This window comes from Mercenaria mercenaria, chromosome 10, assembly GCF_021730395.1.
Source record: "Mercenaria mercenaria strain notata chromosome 10, MADL_Memer_1, whole genome shotgun sequence".
Lineage (NCBI taxonomy): Eukaryota > Metazoa > Mollusca > Bivalvia > Venerida > Veneridae > Mercenaria > Mercenaria mercenaria.
The window spans coordinates 2,186,491-2,210,650 of record NC_069370.1 but is presented as its reverse complement, the minus strand read 5'-3'; the positions used below and the strand labels follow the sequence as shown (position 1 = coordinate 2,210,650).

General features: G+C 37.8%; 1 protein-coding gene across 1 annotated transcript in view; it reads left to right on the top strand.

The window, feature by feature from the left end:
* LOC123559912 (CUB and sushi domain-containing protein 3-like) overlaps positions 1-24,160 on the top strand; it is a 156,775-nt gene that overhangs the window by 115,701 nt on the left and 16,914 nt on the right. The window contains exons 55-60 of the mRNA XM_053516658.1: positions 780-971; positions 2,652-2,720; positions 3,107-3,658; positions 7,816-7,989; positions 8,945-9,048; positions 10,340-10,404. Of these exons, the coding sequence (XP_053372633.1) occupies positions 780-971; positions 2,652-2,720; positions 3,107-3,658; positions 7,816-7,989; positions 8,945-9,048; positions 10,340-10,404 (1,156 nt within the window). The remainder of the gene's footprint in view (positions 1-779; positions 972-2,651; positions 2,721-3,106; positions 3,659-7,815; positions 7,990-8,944; positions 9,049-10,339; positions 10,405-24,160) is intronic.

The following is a 24,160-nucleotide window of genomic DNA, read 5'->3' as shown; positions in this document are numbered from 1 at the left end:
TTTTTGGGGGTCTTAAAATACAATGCTTTAATGTCAGAGGAAGACTTTAGAGTGGAGGGGGTGCCTCGCTAAACACTGTCGTAGGCATATGTAGGCACCTCAGTAGAACCACCAACTTTCTGTGAGCTAGACAGTTTTTCTCAAAGGATAGAATTGAAACATGAAAAGCATCTGAAAGAGAAAATCACATTATTAACATATTAGAGAGCACATTTCTTACGCTGTCTTCATGAAATTTAAACAGAATTCATAAAATCACAAGATCCACAGCAAGTTTGATAATGGGCAAGATTGCGTGTATCTCGCCTATTATGTCAATTGAGTTAGTCAGAATGGTCTATTTTGCATTGATAAAACATTAGGGTTGACATTTCTTGAGCAATCTTCATGAAACTTCTATGTATATACTGGTTCAAGATTGCCTATTGGATGTTGTGGGAGATGGTTTCAATAACATTGGAGTTAGGATGCTTGAATTTGTGGGAATTGCTGTTGTAATAGATTTGAGGCATGTATTATAAAATCCAGGTGTATATACTGACAAGATCTTGGTACACTACTATGCCCTTGAACTAGTCAAAATCTCAGTATTTTTCCTTCTTGATTTAGTAAAACGTATTGTATTTTCACTTTGTTATTTTTTTACTTAAAAATTGTTGAAGCCTTAAAGTAACTAACTTGTACATGTGTTTAGGTGAGCAGTATAGTTCCAGAATAACTCTTGTTTTAGAAAGAGAAAGAAGGAAGTGTGTCATGAGTGGGTTATATGTATGTTGTAGATTGTGGTGTACTTCCAAGTCCTAGCAATGGTTCAGTGACATTTAAGGAAACAATAGGTGGCCCGATGACATACTTTCTGGATATCGCTTCCTTCATGTGTAACCAAGGATTTCAGCTGGTAGGTTCACAGCAGCTAGTATGTCAGTATGGGGGAACATGGAATGGCCTGCCACCTACCTGCATATTCACAGGTATTTCTATTCATATAGTCTTATTATACGGAATGATCATGTTTTAAGTTTTGCATGTAAGCAGGTTTCTCAGAAACTATGAGGTCAAATGCTTTTAAATATCACTCATGTAATTAGCACCATATATGACCTCCCAGGACAAGTAACTTAACTGAAGCTTTTAATTTGTTAAAATTATGCCCCGTTTTAATTTAGCATTTCAGGCTTAAGTTTTGTATATAAGAAAGTTTCTCAGAAACAACTGGGCCAAATGATTTCAAATTTTGCATCATGAGGTGACCTCATGTGGCAAGTGACATAACTCTAGCCTTTATTTTGTCAAAAATATGCCCCTTTTTGATACAGTATAGCATGTAAGCTTGTTGTACCCCCCGACAACAAAGTTGTAAGGGTGTGGGGGGGGGGGTATACTGGTTTCAGGTTGTCTGTCTGTCCGTCTGTCGGTAGACACAATCTTGTGCGCACCATCTCTCCACATCTCCTTGACACAATTTAATGAAACTTCACGCAAGTGATCAGTAACAACAGTAGTTGTGCATGGGGAATGTTAGGTTCTTTCAGAAAAAAAAAATTGCAGAGTTACGGGACTTTGTTTTTTGTTACTATGCTATATACATAGACACAATCTTGTGTGCACCATCTCTCCTCATCTCCTTGACACAGTTTAATGAAACTTCACACAAGTGATCAGTAACAACAGTAGTTGTGCATCATTAGGGCATGTTAGGTTCTTTCAACAACAAAAATTGCAGAGTTATTAAACTTTGTTTCTTGTTAACATACTATGTACATACAGTCTGCATATGCAATCTTGTGCACGCCTAATCTTCCGAACCCTTGCACACAATTTAATGAAACTTCACACAAGTGATCAGTACCAACCCTAGTTGTGCATGGTGCATGTTACGTTCTTTTAGATAAATATTCTGCATAGTTATGGCACTTTGTTTTTTGTTACTATACTGTATACATACAGTCTATATACATACAGTCCACATATTATTGTACGAGAAACATGGAATTGAGATAGTGGAGTCCTTGATCAAAAAGGATCAGAAAAAGTAACAACATGTCGACACTATACAGGGGAAAGTTTTACTGTCTTTACCCTGCTAAATTTCTAAAATGGACTGGTCCATCATTCAGTATGGGCAGTACCATTCATTATTAGAAGGGGTGTTCACTGAAAATTTACTGACTGAATAGCAAACAGTGCAAACCATGATCAGCGTTCATGGATGTGGAGGCTGATCTTGGTTTTTACTGGTTGCAAAGGCAGAATCACTTGCCGACAGAAGGCTAAATGTTAATAACTCCCATGAACCTCTAACACTACCTTAATCAGAACTGTATATTTGTAACAGTACATGGACCTGAACAAATCAGAAATGATAAAATACAGTTGAAACTCAATATCTCAGACTGGCTTATCTCAAAATTCCAGCTATCTTGAATGTATTTTCAAGTCCCGTCCTAAAATGTGTGCACAAAATATAATTTTTATTTGTATATCTCGAAATAAACTCTAGATACCAAGTTACAACTGTATAATTTTGTCAGGATTGATACCTGGTCCAGTACATTTTTAATTCCTTTGTGAGAAGTTCTGTACTTCATATTGTTCGTGTTTTTTCTTGCAATGGACATAAGTAAACGTCCATATTACTTCCATCATTTCAGGAGTCACAGGGATTACATTTCCTACCTCACCAACACCAACAACACCAGGGCTACCGGATATTGATACAGGTAAGTGGCTTATCAAAATCAGTGGTCTTTTTCTTTATCAACAGACATTATTGACATCTGGCTATTATGTATAGTCATTCATTTGTGTCCTGGCTAGTCTCATGTCATATTATTACTGCAAGATATTTTGTGGTAAAGCTTGCTGACTGAGTCAGTTGCCCCTCACAGATGTGGCTTTGAAGTACTAGTTGGTATGTAGAATTTTTTGTTTCATGTGATGAAGCTTTGTGGTAGACTTGCAGATGGGCTGTGTTTCCACCCCACTTGTCTGCTTGTGACTGAAATAATGTCTAAAGGAGCACCTAGTTGAATGTTGCCATAAATTATGAGGTTAATTTATTGTGACCTGACTGTTCAAATCAAGTTTCTATCTGTTCATTTTCCAGAGTGTGGATTTCAAAATTTGGATGTTATTTATGGTATTGCTCTGTCTAGAAGCATTAGTGAAATCGACTTTGAGCATATCAAAAATCTTATCAAAACTGGAATTGACAGTGCAGATATTGACACTAGTTCAACTCAGCTTGGTTTCTTTATATATGGCAATGGGTTTGCAATGCAATCTGTTGCCTTGGATAAATACAAGACCCGCTCAGATCTTCATAGAGCCATTGAAAGCTACCAGTATATTCAGTCTAATAATCAAGTGTCTCTGCCACTGGGACTGGTCATAGCACAGAATATGTTCTTGTCGTCTGCTAATCGAGCAGCTGTCCCAGACATATTGTATATGATCCTGGATGATAATGTGGATATGACAGGAGCTTCAGAGGTCATAGAACAGATCAAAGCAGCAAGGATTCACCTGGACCTTATAGCAGTAGGATTTCCTAATTCATCTGAAATACATACACTTGGACGTGTTATTGAGTTTGATAGTTTTGGAGGTCTTGGAGCAGCCATTACAGCAGAAGGATTGCATAGAAGTACCGAATGTAGTAAGTTAAATGCTTTGTATTGAATTCCCCCGTTCTTTGTACATTGCTCTAGTTTGTGAATATCATATTGCCAGTAGAATACAATATTTCATGTAGAATACTTTGGGTTATTTACCAGGACTGTCTGTGGTGCAGTGACTTTGCTGCATCGAAGAACTTACCTCTCGCTTCTTGTTATTGTACCCCCCGACAACAAAGTTGTAAGGGGGGGTATACTGGTTTCAGGTTGTCTGTCTGTCTGTCTGTCTGTCTGTCTGTCCGTCTGTCCGTAGACGCAATCTTGTGCGCACCATCTCTCCTTATCCCCTTGACAGAATTTAATGAAACTTCACACAAGTGATCAGTACCAACAGTAGTTGTGCATGGGGCATGTTAGGTTCTTTTAGAAAAAAAATTTGCAGAGTTATGGGACTTTGTTTTTTTGTTACTATACTATATACATAGACACAATCTTGTGCGCACCATCTCTCCTCATCCCCTTGACACAATTTAATGAAACTTCACACAAGTGATCAGTACCAACAGTAGTTGTGCATGGGGCATGTTAGGTTCTTTTAGAAAAAAAATTTGCAGAGTTATGGGACTTAGTTTTTTTTTTTACTATACTATATACATAGACACAATCTTGTGCGCACCATCTCTCCTCATCCCCTTGACACAATTTAATGAAACTTCACACAAGTGATCAGTACCAACAGTAGTTGTGCATGGGGCATGTTAGGTTCTTTTAGAAAAAAAATTTGCAGAGTTATGGGACTTTGTTTTTTTGTTACTATACTATATACATAGACACAATCTTGTGCGCACCATCTCTCCTCATCCCCTTGACACAGTTTAATGAAACTTCACACAAGTGATCAGTACCAACAGTAGTTGTGCATGGGACATGTTAGGTTCTTTTAGAAAAAAAATTTGCAGAGTTATGGGACTTTGTTTTTTGTTACTATACTATATACATAGACACAATCTTGTGCTCACCATCTCTCCTCATCCCCTTGACACAATTTAATGAAACTTCACACAAGTGATCAGTACCAACAGTAGTTGTGCATGGGGCATGTCAGGTTCTTTTAGAAAAAAAATTTGCAGAGTTATGGGACTTTGTTTTTTTGTTACTATTCTATATACATAGACACAAACTTGTGTGCACCATCTTCCTCATCCCCTTGACACAATTTAATGAAACTTCACAAAGTGATCAGTACCAACAGTAGTTGTGCATGGGGCATGTTAGGTTCTTTTAGAAAAACTTTTTGCATAGTTATGGGACTTTGTTTTTTGTTACTATACTATATACATAGACACAATCTTGTGCGCACCATCTCTCCTCATCTCCTTGACACAGTTTAATGAAACTTCACACAAGTGATCAGTAACAACAGTAGTTGTGCACGGGACATGTTAGGTTCTTTCAGTGACAAAAATTGCAGAGTTATGGGACTTTGTTTCTTGTTAACATACTATGTACAGACAGTCTGCATATGCAGTCTTGTGCGTGCCTAATCTACCAAACCCTTGCACACAATTTAATGAAACTTCACACAAGTGATTAGTACCAACCCTAGTTGTGCATGGTGTATGTTACATTCTTTTAGATAAATATTCTGCATAGTTATGGGACTTTGTTTTTTGTTACTATACTGTATACATACAGTCTATATATATACAGTCCACATAATTATGCAATCTTGTGTGCGTCAAATTGCAATGTACTGTGTCAGTGCATGCGGGGGGTACATTCATCACCTTTAGTGATAGCTCTAGTTAACAATGTTTTTATCTATGAATTTTATTCGCAATATGAATGGTCTTCTTAGCAGTCAACAACTCCGGCGTGTGTTTTACAACAAAAATTGTCATAGACGATTTTCCAACTTTAAAGCAAGTTTGTTTACAATTTTCGCTATTTTGGTAAAGTGAAACTACTCTCCGCGCTTGTTTTTTTACTCTAAAATCTAAGATTGCCGTTACGTTCCGTAAAAGATCGAGGGGTTTATATTTCTTTTGAACAAAATCAATTTCATATAAAGTTAATAGTATTACGATTCTAATTAAAGATTGAGTATTATCTTTAACCAAGATCAAACTGTGAACAACAAAATTGACACGAGGTGACACGCTAATTGCTGATAGTTACTGGCCATTTGGTTATCAGTTTAAATTGAGAAGCTCATGTCATTTTATCGTTTTCAAATATTAACAATTATCATTAAATTTCCGAACAATAACTACCGATTCCACTGCGAAAAACAGGTGTAAATTGCTTTTATTGTACCCCCCGACAACAAAGTTGTAAGGGGGGGTATACTGGTTTCAGGTTGTCTGTCTGTCTGTCCGTCTGTCCGTCTGTCCGTAGACGCAATCTTGTGCACACCATCTCTCCTTATCCCCTTGACAGAATTTAATGAAACTTCACACAAGTGATCAGTACCAACAGTAGTTGTGCATGGGGCATGTTAGGTTCTTTTAGAAAAAAAATTTGCAGAGTTATGGGACTTTGTTTTTTTGTTACTATACTATATACATAGACACAATCTTGTGCGCACCATCTCTCCTCATCCCCTTGACACAATTTAATGAAACTTCACACAAGTGATCAGTAACAACAGTAGTTGTGCATGGGGCATGTTAGGTTTCTTTTAGAAAAAAAATTTGCAGAGTTATGGGACTTTGTTTTTTTGTTACTATACTATATACATAGACACAATCTTGTGCGCACCATCTCTCCTCATCCCCTTGACACAATTTCATGAAACTTCACAAAATTGATCAGTAACAACAGTAGTTGTGCATGGGGCATGTTAGGTTCTTTCAGAAAAAAAATTTGCAGAGTTATGGGACTTTGTTTTTTTGTTACTATACTATATACATAGACACAATCTTGTGCGCACCATCTCTCCTCATCCCCTTGACACAATTTAATGAAACTTCACACAAGTGATCAGTAACAACAGTAGTTTGCTTGGGGCATGTTAGGTTCTTTCAGCGACAAAAATTGCAGAGTTATGGGACTTTGTTTCTTGTTAACACACTATGTACATACAGTCTGCATATGCAATCTTGTGCGTGCCTAATCTACCAAACCCTTACACACAATTTAATGAAACTTCACACAAGTGATCAGTACCAACCCTAGTTGTGCATGATGCATGTTAGATTCTTTTAGATAAATATTCTGCATAGTTATGGGACTTTGTTTGTTGTTACTATACTGTATACATACAGTCTATATACATACAGTCCACATAATTATGCAATCTTGTGTGCGTCAAATTGCAATGTACTGTGTCAGTGCATGCGGGGGGTACATTCATCACCTTTAGTGATAGCTCTAGTTTTTTATTGTGTTTAATTGGCGATTAGATATTATGATCAAACATTACAACATCTCAAAATAATTTGAATAAACACACCCACTTCATTTAATCAGATGTCATCATTGCACATCAAATATACAACTTCTGTTTCTACTGGCTGCTCGATTAACTTCAGCGTCACGTCTGTCATCGGTGGTTGATTTCTTGTCTGTTGCTATGGACACGGCTTGCAATTTAGCAACCTGTTAAATCCAATTTTAAACATAGCCACGGGACTGACTGCTGACCGTCTAATGCAGGCCACTCTTAGGCTTTGGGAGGTAATTTAAGTGGCTGCTGGCCGGGGACAGCATGTGACCGCTGAATCAAAGTATAAAATAGAGGGAATTTCGCTGGGGGCGTCTCAAACTGAACATTAACGTCAGGTGACCGTCGATTCAAGGTGACCGTTAAGGGAGGTTAGACTGTATAATTCTTTGTGGAAATAAATGCAAGTTATTGCCCTTTTTTGACTAAGAAATTTTGGTTAAAGTTTTGTGTGCAGCTAACTATTAAGCTATATCTCAGTAACAATTGAAACTTCACATGAGACGAGTTTTTGATCAAACATACTTGTTTACTCCAGTTAGAGAACTCTTGGTTGAAATTAATTCAAATTATGACCCTTACTTGACTTAGAGAATTTGGTTGAAGTTTTGCATGCAAGTTACTATCATTGCGATAATAAAATTTTAATTTGTAATAGTAATTAAATAATTCTGTTATATAAGTCTTGCCAAGTTATGGCCCTTGTTCAGCTTAGAAGTTGAATAGATGAATGCACTGTCTTTTGTTTATTAGACTGTGGAGATTTAACAAGTCCTAGCAATGGTGAAGTTCTGTTTGATGACACATACTTCCTTGATGTTGCTACATTCTCCTGTAACCAGGGATATGATTTGGTTGGTTCCCAGCAACTTGTATGTCAGTATAGAGGATTATGGAATGATCTTCCTCCTACATGCATACAAAAGGGTAGGTTATAATTACATGTTTATATTGTGCTCTGTATGCCTGTCAGTTGTAGTTAATTATTTAGAAGATGTGCTATATTGATTTTCTCATCATCTATTTGTCTGCCAGTCAGTCAGTCTGTTGGTCAATAGACAATTTGGTTTCCAGTTAATGGCTACAGAATGTTTGAGACTTCGATGGATGCTCTTCTTGGGATGATGGCTTGTGGTCACTTAAAGCCCCAACTGTTTCAGAGTTAGTAGGTCAAAGGTGAAGGTCACAGTGACCTTGATACTTAAAATGGTTTACACTCGATAACTAAAAAGCACATTGGCCAACAGTTGTCAAACTTCATAGGATTAGTGCCAGGGGTCAAAAGTCAAAGTTACAGTGACCTCAAGACTGAAAATGAGCCGCGCCATGAGAAAACCAACATAGTGGCTTTGCGACCAGCATCGATCCAGACCAGCCTGTGCATCCGCAAAGTCTGGTCTGGATCCATGCTGTTCGCTAATGGTTCTCTAATTGCAATAGGCTTTTAAAACGAACAGTATAGATCCTGACCAGACTGTGCCGATGCGCAGGCTGGTCTGGATCCATGCTGGTCGCAAAGCCACTATGTTTGTTTTCTCATGGTGTGGCTCAAATGGTTTCTGCTGAATAATTGAAGAATCCTTCAGCCTATTACCTTCAAACTTCATAGGATGTATTGCCTATGGACAGTATTTAAAATGACATGATGAAGGACTATGTGGTTTTGAGAACAGTTGTTGCTGAGTCACTATAGAATGCTTGTTGCTGTGCGTTTGAAAAATCAGCACATGGCTACAAATGGTGGTAAGAAAAGTTATTAAAACTAAATCTGTTCTTCTGCAGAAGAAAGTATTTTATAGAAATTTGGAATAACACATTAAGTGATGAAAATATAAACTTGAAAAAAATTGTGTACCTGAAAACATGCACATTTTGTTTTCAGCATCTCAGAAGTCTGTAGATATGTTGATAAGTTTGAACATGACAGTACGGCCAGATGTGGACCTGACAAACAATCAGACATACAAGGATGAAGTCAGACTTGCAGTAAGTCCACTACAATCCAGCCATATTACAATTTTATTTCTCATGTTCGATCATATGATTAGAAGTTAGCTGAGTTTCAGTTTTTACGATGCAAATAGTGGGTCCTGCCCAAGACCATTTATCAGTAAAGTTTTAACCTTTAGCATGCTAGGTAAATTGTCGTCTGCTGGAAATGTTGTCTGCTAAAATTGTTAAGTTCATTCAATTTGCTCCAAAATTGGAAGAAATATTGTCAGAGTAGCAAACAGCTTGGAACCTGATCAGACGCCGATTTAATCGGCGTCTGATCTGGTTCCAAGCTGTTTGCAAAGGCTGTTAAATTCGCCTGCAGCAGGCTAAGGGTTAACATAAAGAGGGTATTGTTAGCTATTCAGTCAGTAAATTTTCAGTAAACACCCCTTTTGAATAAGAAGTATAGTATTGCCCAAATTGAATGATGGACCAGTCCATTTTAGAAAGGTTAAAATGTAGTGGGATTAAACTACAGGTACATGTATGGAAATGGCAACTTTCCTGTTAAATAGCCTGGCTCCCTGGCTGCATGGTTATTTTTTATATAAATACTGCAAGCGAAATAAGAAAATCTTAAGCCTCTAAAATAGCACATTTTATCTGATGGCTGAACCATACGTTTGGAGCCAGGGACAATAAAAAATGTCAATGTAGAAACAACCTGCTGGAGTTACTTCCCTCTTAATGAATAAACTTATATATGTGTAAATAAGAACAAACATAGGGACGGGAACCAGTCTAGTTAAATTGCATGTACATGTATTTTGAAAGTATTTGCATGAGGAATAATGTAAGAATATTTCATTGATTGAAGGTTCAGATTAAAATATGCGGCTCAAGCGTAACTGTTTAGGCAGTGACAAGGCTCTGCCGGGTTGCCACAAAACAGTTACTTGAAACCACGATATTTCTACACCTACAACCAGTGACAGATTCCTTTTCTTGCATACTGTATTCTTTAGATAGTAGAAAAAATAAAAGAAAATAAATGTTTTTCATTTAAGTACTATCTTAATATGGTAGTTTATGAACAAATTTAAAAATGCATTTATTCATAAACCACAGTGTGTGAGCCATCTTACACACTAGGGTGTAAAACGAGTTTTTCCAGCACTGGCAGAAAACATGGAAAAATTAGATTCTTAGTGTTGTAAAATATCTTTGCAGATTGTAGTTATTCCCACCAGACAGTGACCCACCACTACTCCTTATTGTACTTTTTAGATCTAGACTAATGCTAGGTTCAACAATAAGCTTTTAGTACATTGTTACTTTTCAGCTTGTGAGATACTACATTAAATTGATGAAAGACAGTGCTGTGGAAATTGTTATCAATTCTTTAAGGTAAATTATTAAAAAAGTAAGTTTTTAGCTCGACTATTCGAAGAATAGTCTAGCTATTCTACTCACCCTGGCGTCGGCGTCGGCGTCACACCTTGGTTAAGTTTTTGCATGCAAGTACATACAGCTATCATTTAAAGGCATATAGCTTTGAAACTTATTTATTCTTTTTCTAGGTCAATTACCAACCTCACTGGGTCAAGTTCCATAACTCTAACATGTATTTTGAGCAAATTATGCCCCCTTTTGGACTTAGAAAATTCTGGTTAAAGTTTTACATGCAAGTTACTATCTCCAAAACTAATGCAGATATTGAATTGAAACTTCACATGTGTCTTCGGGGTTATAAAACTAGTTGATAGCACCAAGTCCCATAACTCTGACCTTCATTTTGGCCAAATTATGCCCCCTTTTGGACTTAGAAAATTCTGGTTAAAGTTTTGCGTGCAAGTACATACAGCTATTACTAAAAGGCATATAGATTTGAAACTTATTTTTTCTTTTTCTAGATCAATTACCTACCTCATTGGGTCAAGTCCAATAACTCTGACATGTATTTTGGCCAAATTATGCCCCCTTTTGGACTCAGAAAATCCTGGTTAAAGTTTTACATGCAAGTAACTATCTCCAAAACTACTACAGATATTAAATTGAAACTTCACATGTGTCTTCCGGGTTATAAAACTAGTTGATAGCACCAAGTCCCATAACTCTGACATGTATTTTGGGCAAATTATGCCCCCTTTTGGACTTAGAAAATCCTGGTTAAAGTTTTGCGTGCAAGTACATACAGCTATTACCAAAAGGCATATAGCTTTGAAACTTATTTATTCTTTTTCTAGGTCAATTACCAACCTCACTGGGTCAAGTTCCATAACTCTTAACATGTATTTTGAGCAAATTATGCCCCCTTTTGGACTTAGAAAATTCTGGTTAAAGTTTTACATGCAAGTTACTATCCCCAAAACTAATGCAGATATTGAATTGAAACTTAACATGTTTCTTCGGGGTTATAAAACTAGTTGATAGCATCAAGTCCCATAACTCTGATATGTATTTTGGTCAAATTATGTCCCCTTTCGAACTTACAACTCTTTTGATATTTAACATTTTGGGTAATAATTTCCTGCTTCTGTGACAATATTTCGAATAGTCGAGCTTGGCTGTCTTACGGACAGCTCTTGTTTTTATGCCCCCGGCATCTACTGATGCGGGAGGCATAATAGTGATTGTCCTGTCTGTCTGTTCATTCATTCGTTCTTCTGTCCATCCATCCGTCCGTACGAGGTTAACCAAATGGGACGGTTTCGTCTAGCATCAATACCCCTTTCTAGAATGACTTGATACTAATGCAGATGTAACCTGTGACCATTCCTCATCTTCAGACATCACCTGACCTCAGTTTGACCTTGACCTTGAACTTGACCTCGTTTTGGAGTAAGGTTGCTTTGTATCGACAAGGATGCCACCGGGGGCATCAAGCGTTTATTGAACGCAGCTCCTTGTTTTCTTTTGTACCAAGTATAAGCATAAAAGATCAGTTTAGTATGACTCCTTATTGATTGTTCCTTTTTGCACTAATAATTAGGATCTAAGATTTAAAGGAGTACCCTAGAACTCCCTGTATATGAGATGGGAAAATTTTTCCCAATAAGGCCTCACCAAATTAAAAAGTTGTTCATCGGATTTGCCACTCTTATATTTTCAGAAACACACAAAAAAAAATTTATTTTTTTTTGGCTTGCGCTCGCCCCATTGAAAAAAATCAAGCCAAACTTTTTTGGTGCACAGCTTTTTATGGACGTAACAGTGTACAGATGCTTATAATTCCAGTCCCAGATTGTTCTAAAATGGACTTTAATCACAATAAATACATACTACGCACACATCGTCTATAATATATTATAATATTTATATTTAGTTGCATTAAAATTACTTCCCTTTTATGCAGTCATGCCATTTTCTCCAAATGTTTACCAAATTGAGTTGCTACAAAATTGGATGAAAAAACATACTAATTTATTTGATAACGTCAATCTACATTGTTTTGGTAAGGGTAAATACATATTGATGCATGCCACTTCTGTTTTCAGGTTTTCCTTCCCAAATGATCAGCATTTGTATACTAAAGTGGGTGGGGTAAGGAATTTACATTATGAGTTGTGTTCAGACCATTTTAGATTTTCAAATTTTCCAATCCTCGAGTAGAATAATGTTAATCCACGTTAATCTCCATTTTAGACCTTAATCATGTCTCCCACCACACAGTGGTGTGGGAGACATATTGATTTACTCCTGTCTGTCTGTCTGTCACAAAGCTTGTCCGCACTCTAAATCGAACATTTCTCATCGGATCTTCACCAAACTTGAACAAAATGTGTTTGACCATAAGACTTCGGCCAAGTTCGATAACTAGCCAAACTGGCCAAGGCACTTTGGAATTATGGCCCTTAAACATTATAATAAATTACCAACAAGTACCGGTGCAGCATTGTAGACCGGTTACTCCACTTCGCTACCGCGAATACAGCATTGTAGACCGGTTACCACTACCGACACAGCATTGTAGACCGGTTATTCCAACATGGGAATACCAACAGACTTACTATTCAGATGATTAGGCAGTTGTGGGAGACGTGCGCTTTTCTCAAAAGCACCTCTAGTTGAGACTTTGTTTCAACAAATTTTATGATAATCTGTTAAGAAAGTTTAAAGTTAGAACAAGAGCTGTCTGTAAGACAGCACGCTAAAATTTTCCAAGTGCTTGGCTCTGAATTAGAGCTTTGCCAGTAAAAGGGGCATAATAGTCAAAAGCTTTGAAAGTAACAGAGCTAATAAATAACTAATTTAAGCTTTAATAATGACAAAGATATTTGATAAAAAAACTTTCGAAAAGTTGAGCTAAAATGCAGTATTTTCATAGCAGTAAATACTATGTCATGATTATGGTTCAAGGTTATGCATTGTTGTATATTACATATTTTCTAACAGCATTTTCAAAGCATACACTATTTGATTACACTATACTGTATGCCAATGTTATTATGTCTCCCCCTCCCCTCTGGGGGAGACATATTGTTTTTGCTCTGTCCGTCCGTCAGTCCGTAAGTCACACTTCATTTCCGATCAATAACTGGAGAACCATTTGACTAAGAACCTTCAAACTTCATAGGGTGGCAGGGCTTATGGAGTAGACGACCCCTATTGTTTTTGGGATCACTCCATCAAAAGTCAAGGTCACAGGGGCCAGAACAGGAAAACTATTTCTGATCAATAACTTGAGAACCACTTGACCCAGAATGTTGAAACTTCTTAGGATGATGGGACATGCAGAGTAGAGAATCCCTATTGATTTTGGGGTTACTCTATTAAAGGTCAAGGTCACAGGGGCCTGAACATGGAAAACCATTTCCAATCAATAACTTGAGAACCACTTGACCCAGAATGTTGAAACTTCATAGGATGATGGGACATGCAGAGTAGATGACCCCTATTGTTTTTGGGGTCACTCCATCAAAGGTCAAGGTCACAGGGGCCTGAACATGGAAAACCATTTCCGATCAATAACTTGAGAACCACTTTACCCAGAATGTTGAAACTTCATAGGATTGTTGGACATGCAGAGTAGATGACCCATATTGATTTTGGGATCACTCTATTTAATTTCAGTCTGATATTACGTCCAACTCAGCTACGTCTGAAAACATCTGTAATCATTAGTGGTTAAAATACGAACATAAATTATAAGCTTCAAAGTATGAAAAACGAAAGGAATATTTTAATTTGTTGTTGGTAATACATTTATCTGGTGAACAAAAACATTATTTGACATGTTCTGCATAAAATAACTATAGAAAAACAGCTATCAAGTATGTGCATGAACATACAGCATTTAGCACAGTGTGAAGTTGTGCTCGATTTGTTCACCAAACTTTATTCCGGTTGTTCATGAAGGAACAAGCACTTGAGAATAGACATGAATAGATCACTCCCAAGATATGTTTTGTTTTCAAATGTTGTAATTATGTCTCCCCCAGGAGATATATTGTTTTTGCCCTGTCCGTCCGTCCGTACGTCACACTTCATTTCCGAGCAATAACTGGAGAACCATTTGACCTAGAACCTTCAAACTTCATAGGGTTGTAGGGCTGCTGGAGTAGACGACCCCTATTGTTTTTGGGGTCACTCCGTCAAAGGTCAAGGTCACAGGGGCCTGAACATGGAAAACCATTTCCGATCAATAACTAGAGAACCACTTGACCCAGAATGTTGAAACTTCATAGGATGATTGGTCATGAAGAGTAGATGACCCCTATTGATTTTGGGGTCACTTTGTCAAAGGTCAAGGTCACAGGGGCCTGAACATTGAAAACCATTTCCGATCAATAACTAGAGAACCACTTGACCCAGAATGTTGAAACTTCATAGGATGATTGATCATGAAGAGTAGATGACCCCTATTGATTTTGGGGTCACTCCGCCAAAGGTCAAGGTCACAGGGGCCTGAACATTGAAAACCATTTCCAATCAATAACTAGAGAACCACTTGACCCCGAATGTTGAAACTTCATAAGATGATTGGTCATGAAGAGTAGATGACCCCTATTGATTTTGGGGTCACTCCGTCAAAGGTCAAGGTCACAGGGGCCTGAACATTGAAAACCATTTCCAATCAATAACTAGAGAACCACTTGACCCAGAATGTTGAAACTTCATAGGATGATTGGTCATAAAGAGTAATTGACCCCTATTGATTTTGGGGTCACTCCATCAAAGGTCAAGGTCACAGGGGCCTGAACATGGAAAACCATTTCCGATCAATAACTAGAGAACCACTTGACCCAGAATGTTGAAACTTCATAGGATGATTGTACATGCAAAGTAGATGACCCCTATCGATTTTGGGGTCACTCCATTAAAGGTCAAGGTCACAGGGGCCTGAACATTGAAAACCATTTCCGGTCAATAACTTGAGAACCACTTTACCCAGAATGTTGAAACTTAATAGGATGATTGGTCATGCAGAGTAGATGACCCCTAACGATTTTGGGGTCACTCTGTGAAAGGTCAAGGTCACAGGGGCCTGAACATGGAAAACCATTTCCGGTCAGTAACTTGAGAACCACTTGACCCAGAATGATGAAACTTCATGGGATGATTGGTCATGCAGAGTAGATGACCCCTAACGATTTTAGGGTCACTCTGTTAAAGGTCAAGGCCACAGGGGCCTGAACATGGAAAACCATTTCCAATCAATAACTTGAGAACCTCTCGACCAAGAATGTTGAAACTTCATAGGATGATTGTTCATGCAGAGTAAATGACCCCTATTGTTTTTGGGGTCACTCCGTTAAAGGTCAAGGTCACAGGGGCCTGAACATTGATAACCAGTTCCGATCAATAACTTGAGAACCACTTGACCCAGAATGTTGAAACTTCATACAGGGATCATCCTAGGTCAAAATTTTAGGGAGAAGTGACTTCTCCCTCCGCAGAATTTAGGGAGAAGTTGAGGAATTTAAGGAGAAGAATCGGCATAGCATTGAGTTTCCTGCCTATATATATCCACTTTCTATGGGTCTAGCTGTAACTTATAAACAGTAATTATTTAAGGAAATTGATTTTTGCATCATCATATTCATGAATTTCTAAATAAAGTATTAACTTAGCTATGAAAAAGTCGCCTTTAAATTTTTATCCAAAATTTACATGTCCGAAACTCGTAATTTAACAGGTGCACGATCAAAACGCCGTGGAATTTTTCATTCATATTTCGATTCTCGTGCTTTTATAGTGCCTGATTTTTGCATCAACTTGTTCAGATTTATACATTTAATTCATTTATTTATTTATTTTTTCGAAAATAATACCAAACTCATAGGGAATGGCGATCTTTTTTTTCAATATTTTGTACGGCAGTTCTGACGTCCGCGAAATCATTTTTTATCCGCAGTACCCGAGCAATTCATTTACAGAAATTGACCGTAATCATGGTAATTGAAATAAATTTTGAAGTAATCTTTAATAAAATGAAAGAATAATATACAATTGTTGCATAAGATCATGCTCTCGTTAAGTTTATCGGCTTTTTGCACGCCGATTGAAAATTTTCAAAATGGCGGCGGCTTACAATATTATTGATTGACAATGTGGGATATTAACGCTACGATTGGCCGAAGTTTGACAGGCGAGTAGGCGGGGTTGACTATGGATTTATCGATAATTTAATCTAGAATATGTATAAAGTTTTACAACTTTAAGTAAACAGATAATAACTCGCTGAAAAACTCGGCAATTCGAATTTCGCCCAGAGGCGATAATTAGGCGAAGTGGCCGACTTTAAAGCGACGATATCGCTCAAATCGCCTTGTAGGATGATCCCTGTTCATAGGATGATTGAACATGCAGAGTAGATGACCCCTATTGATTTTGGAGTCAGTCTATTAAAGGTCAAGGTCACAGTGGCCTGTTCATGTAAAATCATTTTTTGGAAATAACTTGAGAACCACTTGACCTACAATGTTGAAATTTAATAGGATGATTGGACATGCAGAGTAGATGACCCCTATTTATTTTGAGGTCACTTGATCAAAGGTCAAGGTCACAGGAGCCTGAACAGTGACTTGAGAACCACTAGGCCAAGAGTGTTGAAAATTAGCGGGATGACTGGACGTGCCAAGTAGATGATCCCTATTGCAGCCAACCATCAGTGTCTCTTTGACTTCCGCTCCTGACCCCTATTGACTTCTTGCCTATAGGACTTTGCATTGGGGGAGACATGCGCTTTTTTACAAAAGCATTTTCTAGTTTAACTTTAGATCGTAGTAAATATACAAATAATATTGTGCTAATACACTTAGAATTAGCCTGAGACGTTGTGCTCCTAATAATCTGCTATCCGGTACCGGTACCTGACTGTGAATGAAATGCACCAATAGTGACGTAATATAGCTGTGACGTCACAAGTGGCAAAAAACAAATCGATAATATAGGTCAGTGGGTGACTTTCTTCAGGTACTGTGAAGTGCTCATGACATGACATATCGTGTATTTCACAAGACAAGCACAAGAATAAATTTGCTATTCAGAAATTATTTTTTTTTGACCATTAAGTCATCGTTATGCTTGCAATCATGTCTGAAAGACTGAAGTACCTCGATTACGCCGATTTTAAATAGTCGTTGCTTGTAACTCTGTGGACGGAGCATCAGGGGAGGTAAGTAGAGTCACTCATTGGGACTACCTCATCCCTAGCTCAAAGTTCAAGGTCACAATTGGAGGTCGAAGGTCAACAGTTTGTTTTTTTCCTGTCTAGTCTATAACTCTGTCATCCATCAAGGGATTACAATATTACTTGGCATAAATGTTCCCCATGATGAGATGACATGTCATGTGCAACATCCAGAACCCTAGCTTAAAGGTCACAGTCCCACTTTGAGATCAACGGTCTATAGGACCTTTAAATACCATTTGGCACAAATATTCACCTGGATAAGACTACATGTTATGTGAAAACCCGGGCCCTTAGCTGAAAGGTCAAGGTCACACTTGGAAGTTAAAGGCTAAAAGGACTTTTTTCCTGTCCAGTGTGTAACTCAACAATCCTTAAAGTGACTTTAATTTTACTTGGCAAAAATGTTCACCACCATGAGGCAGAGTGTCATGTGCAAGAACCAGTTCCCTAGATCTAAGGTCAAGGTAACACTTAAAGGCCAAAGGTCAGATACAAGAATGACTTTGTCTGGAGCATTTCTTCTTCATGCATAGAGGGATTTTGATGTAACTTTGCAAAAATGTTCACCACCATGAGACGGATTGGCATGTGCAAGAACCAGGTCGCTAGGTCTAAGGTCAAGGTCACACTTAAAGGTCAAAGGTCAAATTCAAGGATGACTTTGTCCGGAGCAATTCTAAATGCATGGAGGAATTTTGATGTAACTTTGCACAAATGTTCATCACCATGAGGCACCATTGTTTTTAGTTCGACTGTACGAAGTATAAGGAGAGCTATCCTACTCGACCCGGAGTCTGCGCCTTTCTGCATCTCCAGATTGGTTAAAGTTTTTTTACACTTTCTCTTTTTTCTTCTTATCTCTGTAATTACTTGACGGATTTGATTCAAACTTAGAAAGTTATTCCTCATCATCACCCACATCATCTGACATAAGGGCCATAACTCTGGCACCAATATTTCATGATTTATCCCCCTTTTCACTTAGATTTTCAGGTTAAAGTTTTGATGTACTTTCACTCTTTCTCTGTTATTACTGAATAGATTTGATTCAAGCTTAAAATAATTATTGTTCAACATCATCACCCACATCATATGACACAAGGTGCATAACTCTGGCACCAATTTTTCATGAATTATTTCCCCTTTTTACTTAGAATTTCAGGTAAAAGTTTTGATGCACTTTCACCCTATCTCTTTATTAATCCCCCGCCGTGGCGGAGGGAGTATAGGAATGGTCTGCGTCCGTCCTTCCGTCCGTAACAAAATCGTGTCCGGTCCAGTTCTCCTAAACCCCTTGAAGGATTTTCATGAAACTTGGGTCAAATGATCACCTCATCAAGACGATGTGCAGAACCCATGAGTAAGCCTTGTCGGTTCAAGGTCAAGGTCACAACTCAAGGTCAAAGGTTTGAGCCTGCCATTTTGTGTCCGCTCTATATCTCATAAACCCCTTGAAGGAATTTTATAAAACTTGGGTCAAATGATCACCTCAGCAAGACGATGTGCAGAACCCATGAGTCAGCCATGCCGGCTCAAGGTCAAGGTCACAACTTAGGGTCAAAGGTTTTGAGCCTTCCATTTTGTGTCCGCTCTATATCTTCTAAACTCCTTGAAGGATTTTCATGAAACTTGGGTCAAATGATCACCTCATCAAGACGATGTGCAGAACCCATGGGTCAGCCTTGTCAGCTCAAGGTCAAGGTCACAACTCAAGGTCAAAGGTTTGAGCCTTCCATTTTGTGTCCGCTCTATATCTCCTAAACCCGTTGAAGGAATTTTATCAAACTTGGGTCAAATGATCACGTTATCAAGACGATATGCAGAACATATGAGTCAGTCATGCCGGCTCAAGGTCAAGGTCACAACTTAGGGTCGAAGGTTTGAGCCTTCCATTTTGTGTCCGCTCTATATCTCCTAAACTCCTTGAAGGATTTTCCTCAAACTTGGGTCAAATGATCACCTCATCAAGGCGATGTGCAGAACTTATGAGTCAGCCATGTCGGTTCAAGGTCAAGGTCACAACTGAAGGTCAAAGGTTTGAGCCTTCCATTTCGTGTCCACTCTATATCTCCTAAACCCCTTGAAGGAATTTTATAAAACTTGGGTAAAATGATTACCTCATCAAAACGATGTGCAGAAATTATGAGTCAACCATGCCAGCTCAAGGTCAAGGTCACAACTAAGGGTCGAAGGTTTGAGCCTTCCATTTTGTGTCCACTCTGTATCTCCTAAACCCCTTGAAGGATTTTCATCAAACTTGGGTCAAAAGATTACCTCATCAAGAACTCATGAGTCAGCCATGTCAACTCAAGGTCAAGGACACAACTGAAGGTCAAAGGTTTCAGCTCTGTATCTCCTAAACCCCTTGAAAGATTTTCATGAAACTTGGGTCAAATGATCACCTCATCAAGATGTTGTGCAGAATTCATGAGTCAGCCATGTCAGTTCAAGGTCAAGGTCACAGCTAAAATCAAAGGTGTACCCTTTCACTATCCATAGCAGTGGTGGGGGATTTAGCTGTCTTTCAGACTGCCTTGTTACTGAATGGATTTGATTCAAACTTAAAACAATTGTTCAACATCATCACCCACATCATATAACAAGGTGCATAACTCTGGCACAAATTTTTCATGAATTATTCCCCCTTTTTACTTAGAATTTCGAGTTAAAGTTTTGATGCACTTTCACTCTTTCTCTGTTATTACTGAATGGATTTGATTCCTACTTAAAATAGTAGTTCAACATCATCAGCCACATCATATGACACAAGGTGCATAACTCTGGCACAAATTTTTCATGAATTATTCCCCCTTTTTACTTAGAATTTCAAGTTAAAGTTTTGATGCATTTTCACTCTTTCTCTGTTATTACTGAATGGATTTGATTCCTACTTAAAATAGTAGTTCAACATCATCAGCCACATCATATGACACAAGGTGCATAACTCTGGCACAAATGTTTCATGAATTATTCCCTCTTTTTACTTAGAATTTCAAGTTAAAGTTTTGATGCAATTTCACTCTTTCTGTGTTATTACTGAATGGATTTGATTCAAACTTAAAATAATTGTTCAGCATCATCACCCACATCTTATGACACAAGATGCATAACTCTGGCACCAATATTTCATGAATTATGCCCCCTTTTACTTAGAATTTAAGGTTAATTTTGATGCATTTTCAGTAAATCTCAATTATTATGAAATGCATTTGATTCAAACTTGAAGTAGTTGTTCCACATCATCACCCACATCATATGACACAAGGTGCATAACTCTTGCACCAATACTTTATGAATCATGACCCATTTTTGCTTAGAATTATACTTATATAGTGCTTTGATACACTTTTATCTTTACCTCTCTTATTATTGAATATTGTTGACACAGACTCAAGCTATTGTGCAATATCTTAATCCCCCATTGGAGTCATTAAACACTCCAGTGACACCTCCAGTTTCCTCAGATGTGCCCTGTTTCATTAACCAGCATCGAAATAGTCGAGCGCGCTGTCTCCTGTGACAGCTCTTGTTAGAATTACTTCCCTTTGTTATTACTATAAATAGCTTATATTGTAACTTTTATTACTGGCCATAAGGAAAAAGAGACCACTTTTCTGTGGTACAACATGCATGTTACAAAAAATGCTGTAACAGTTGAAAAATCCAAAACAAACAAATGAGCCGCTCCATGAGAAAACCAACATAGTGGCTTTGCGACCAGCATGGGTCCAGACCAGCCTGGGCATTCGCGCAGTCTGGTCAGGATCCATGCTGTTCGCTTTCAAAGCCTATTGCAATTAGAGAAACCGTTAGCGAACAGCATGGACCCTGACCAGACTGCTCGAATGCGCAGGCTGGTCTGGATCCATGCTGGTCGCAAAGCCACTATGTTGGTTTTCTCGTGGCACGGCTCACACCTAGTAAAACTAGGTCACTAGGTCAAACTAAAGAAATACCTTATCTATGCAATAGGAACTGCATTTTACACTCTATCTGTATGAAATTTGATGAGAATGCTTGTCTGGATAAAATCAATAATTTCACTAATTTGACCTTGTGACATAGTTTTTGACCCCAGATAATCCCGTCCCTAGATTTGCCACCTAATGCCACTATTTGCCACTTATTTCCATGGAAAAATGGTTGCAGTTGGTGAAAATAGGTGGCATTAGCTGGCGTTTGGTGTAATTCAACTCCTTTTTCCACAGAAGTGGTAAATTTGCCACCAAAAGCCACTTTATTTTTTTTGATGGCAATTAGGTGGCATAAGGTGTAAATTTGAACATAGTTTTTCTTTATGGTGGCAAAAAGGTGGAAAGTAGGACATAGATTTTTTTCATGGTGGAAACTGAGTGGCATTAAGTGGAAAATAGGGACTTAGAAAATTTTCTTGGTGGCAAATAGGTGGAAAAAAACTTAGAAATTTTTGTGATGTTTGATTTAAAAGTGAACTGTAAGACATTGGATTACCCTGTACAAAAATCTTTACATGGACTCAGGGTGGAATCAAAGTGTAATGGACACTACATTTCAAACTTCAGGCCTAATTGACACGGACCCTGACTTTGCTCCACATTGAAAACAGCTCGTAGAACTCAAAAATGCCCCCACCCTTAATGCATTCAGTAACTGTACAAGTCACAGAAACCATTTGGTCACTGTGCACTGGACGTTTGATGTACTGACCTCAAATCAATAATTATGGGTCATTCACCAGTCATTTACCAGTCATAAGTGACTTCTGTATCAAATGTGATCTTAGACCAAAGCATTCTCTAGTTATTGGGCAAAGAAAGTTCTAGTGTTCTGGGTCAATGTGACCTAGACCTTTGACCAACTGACCTCAGAATCAATAGGGGTTGTCTGCTGGTCATGATCAACCACCCTATTTAGTTTCATGATCCTGGGTCTAAGAGTTCTCAAGTTAACATCCGGAAATGGCTTAACTGTTCCAGCTCACTGTGACCCAGCCCTTTGACCTACTGAATTCAAAATCTATAGGGATTATCTGCTAGTTATGATCAACCTTCCCATTCACTTTCATGATCCTAGGCCCAAGAGTACTAGAAACTGTTTAACTGTTCCAGGTCATTGTGATCTTGACCTCTGACCTACTGGCCTCAAAGTCAATAGGGGTCACTGCTCGTCATGTCCAACCTCCATATAAAGTTTCATGATCTTAGGCCCAAGCGTTCTTGAGTTATCATCCGAAAAACCAGTTGGTCTACACAGACTGACAAACATCTGCAAAGCACAGGCCTCCTAGTGAAACCTTTAAAACCTTTAAAAACCTTTAATTTCAGAGCAAACCTTTAAAACCTTTAAATCTTCTGAAAAAACCTTTAAAACGTCCAAATAGCCTGTAATTTTCACTCAAAACCTATATTTTTGTTCAGACTGCTTGCCGTGCCAGTTTAAAGCAAGTAATGGTTATACTACTGTATTTCGTCCCCTCTTTTAAGTGTTGTTATTAGGATACTGCTTGTGTATCTTTCATCTTGAGTTTTTCAGAATGCTGTTGTGTTCACCAGACCACATACATGTAGATGTTTTTAGTAAATACCTATATATTATGTGTTTTCAACGAGAATTCCGACAAAAATAGCCTTTATTTACTCTTTATTTTTTAATATTTTACACTAAAAGGCCTTTATTTCCATAGATTGGAGCCTTTATAAAAACCTTTATTTTTGTTCAGGCCTGCTAGGAGGCCTGAAAACAGTATAACCAGGCTCCTTCTTCAAAGGGTTTCATTAAAATGAGAATAAGTCTATGCTGAATCCAGCTGGACAAAAATAATATTCAGAGTGGTTTGGTTATTTTGTGAGACAGAATATTTATTATTATTTATTATATCTTTGTATTATATTCAGTGTAAATATTAATAAGTCACTTTTTCAGTCAACAATTCTGAAAGACAGAAAAAGGTGGAAAATAGGTGGCAACTAGTGGAAATTGGCTGTACTGGCTGAATCTGAAAAGATCATTTTTGAATGTGTCTGCAGTGTATTATTTCTGTGTGAGTGAAAGTTGGTTAAAGATAAGATTAATGATAGATCAAGTTACAAGCTCCCATACTAATGTATAGAAACAACCCCAGGTGGAATTTGGGTCAGTTAAGATTTATACATGCAGGCAAACATAAGGTCAGATGCAAAGAAATAGTTCTTGCCTTTTCTCTTCATTAATTGAAAAAAGAAGTGTTTATAAAAAGGATGTTTTTACAATTATAGTTTTCAACTTAAGTATTTGCCACCTTCTTTAGCTGACCAAAAAAGTGTATGTGTGGAATCAATTTATTTGTGTAGTAATACCAAAATTTGAAATCTGGCATTTGATGAGTCAGTCAGGGAGAAAATGGAAACACATTGTGAGAGGTAACACTATTATACTGTTTATTTATTTTTTTTAATTATTACTGTCTTTAACATTGTCTTACTTACTAAATCTTAACATTGAAACATTTACAAAACTGCTTGAAATTAAAATCAACAAATCTCCTTTTATGTCTTAGGAAGTTTGGCA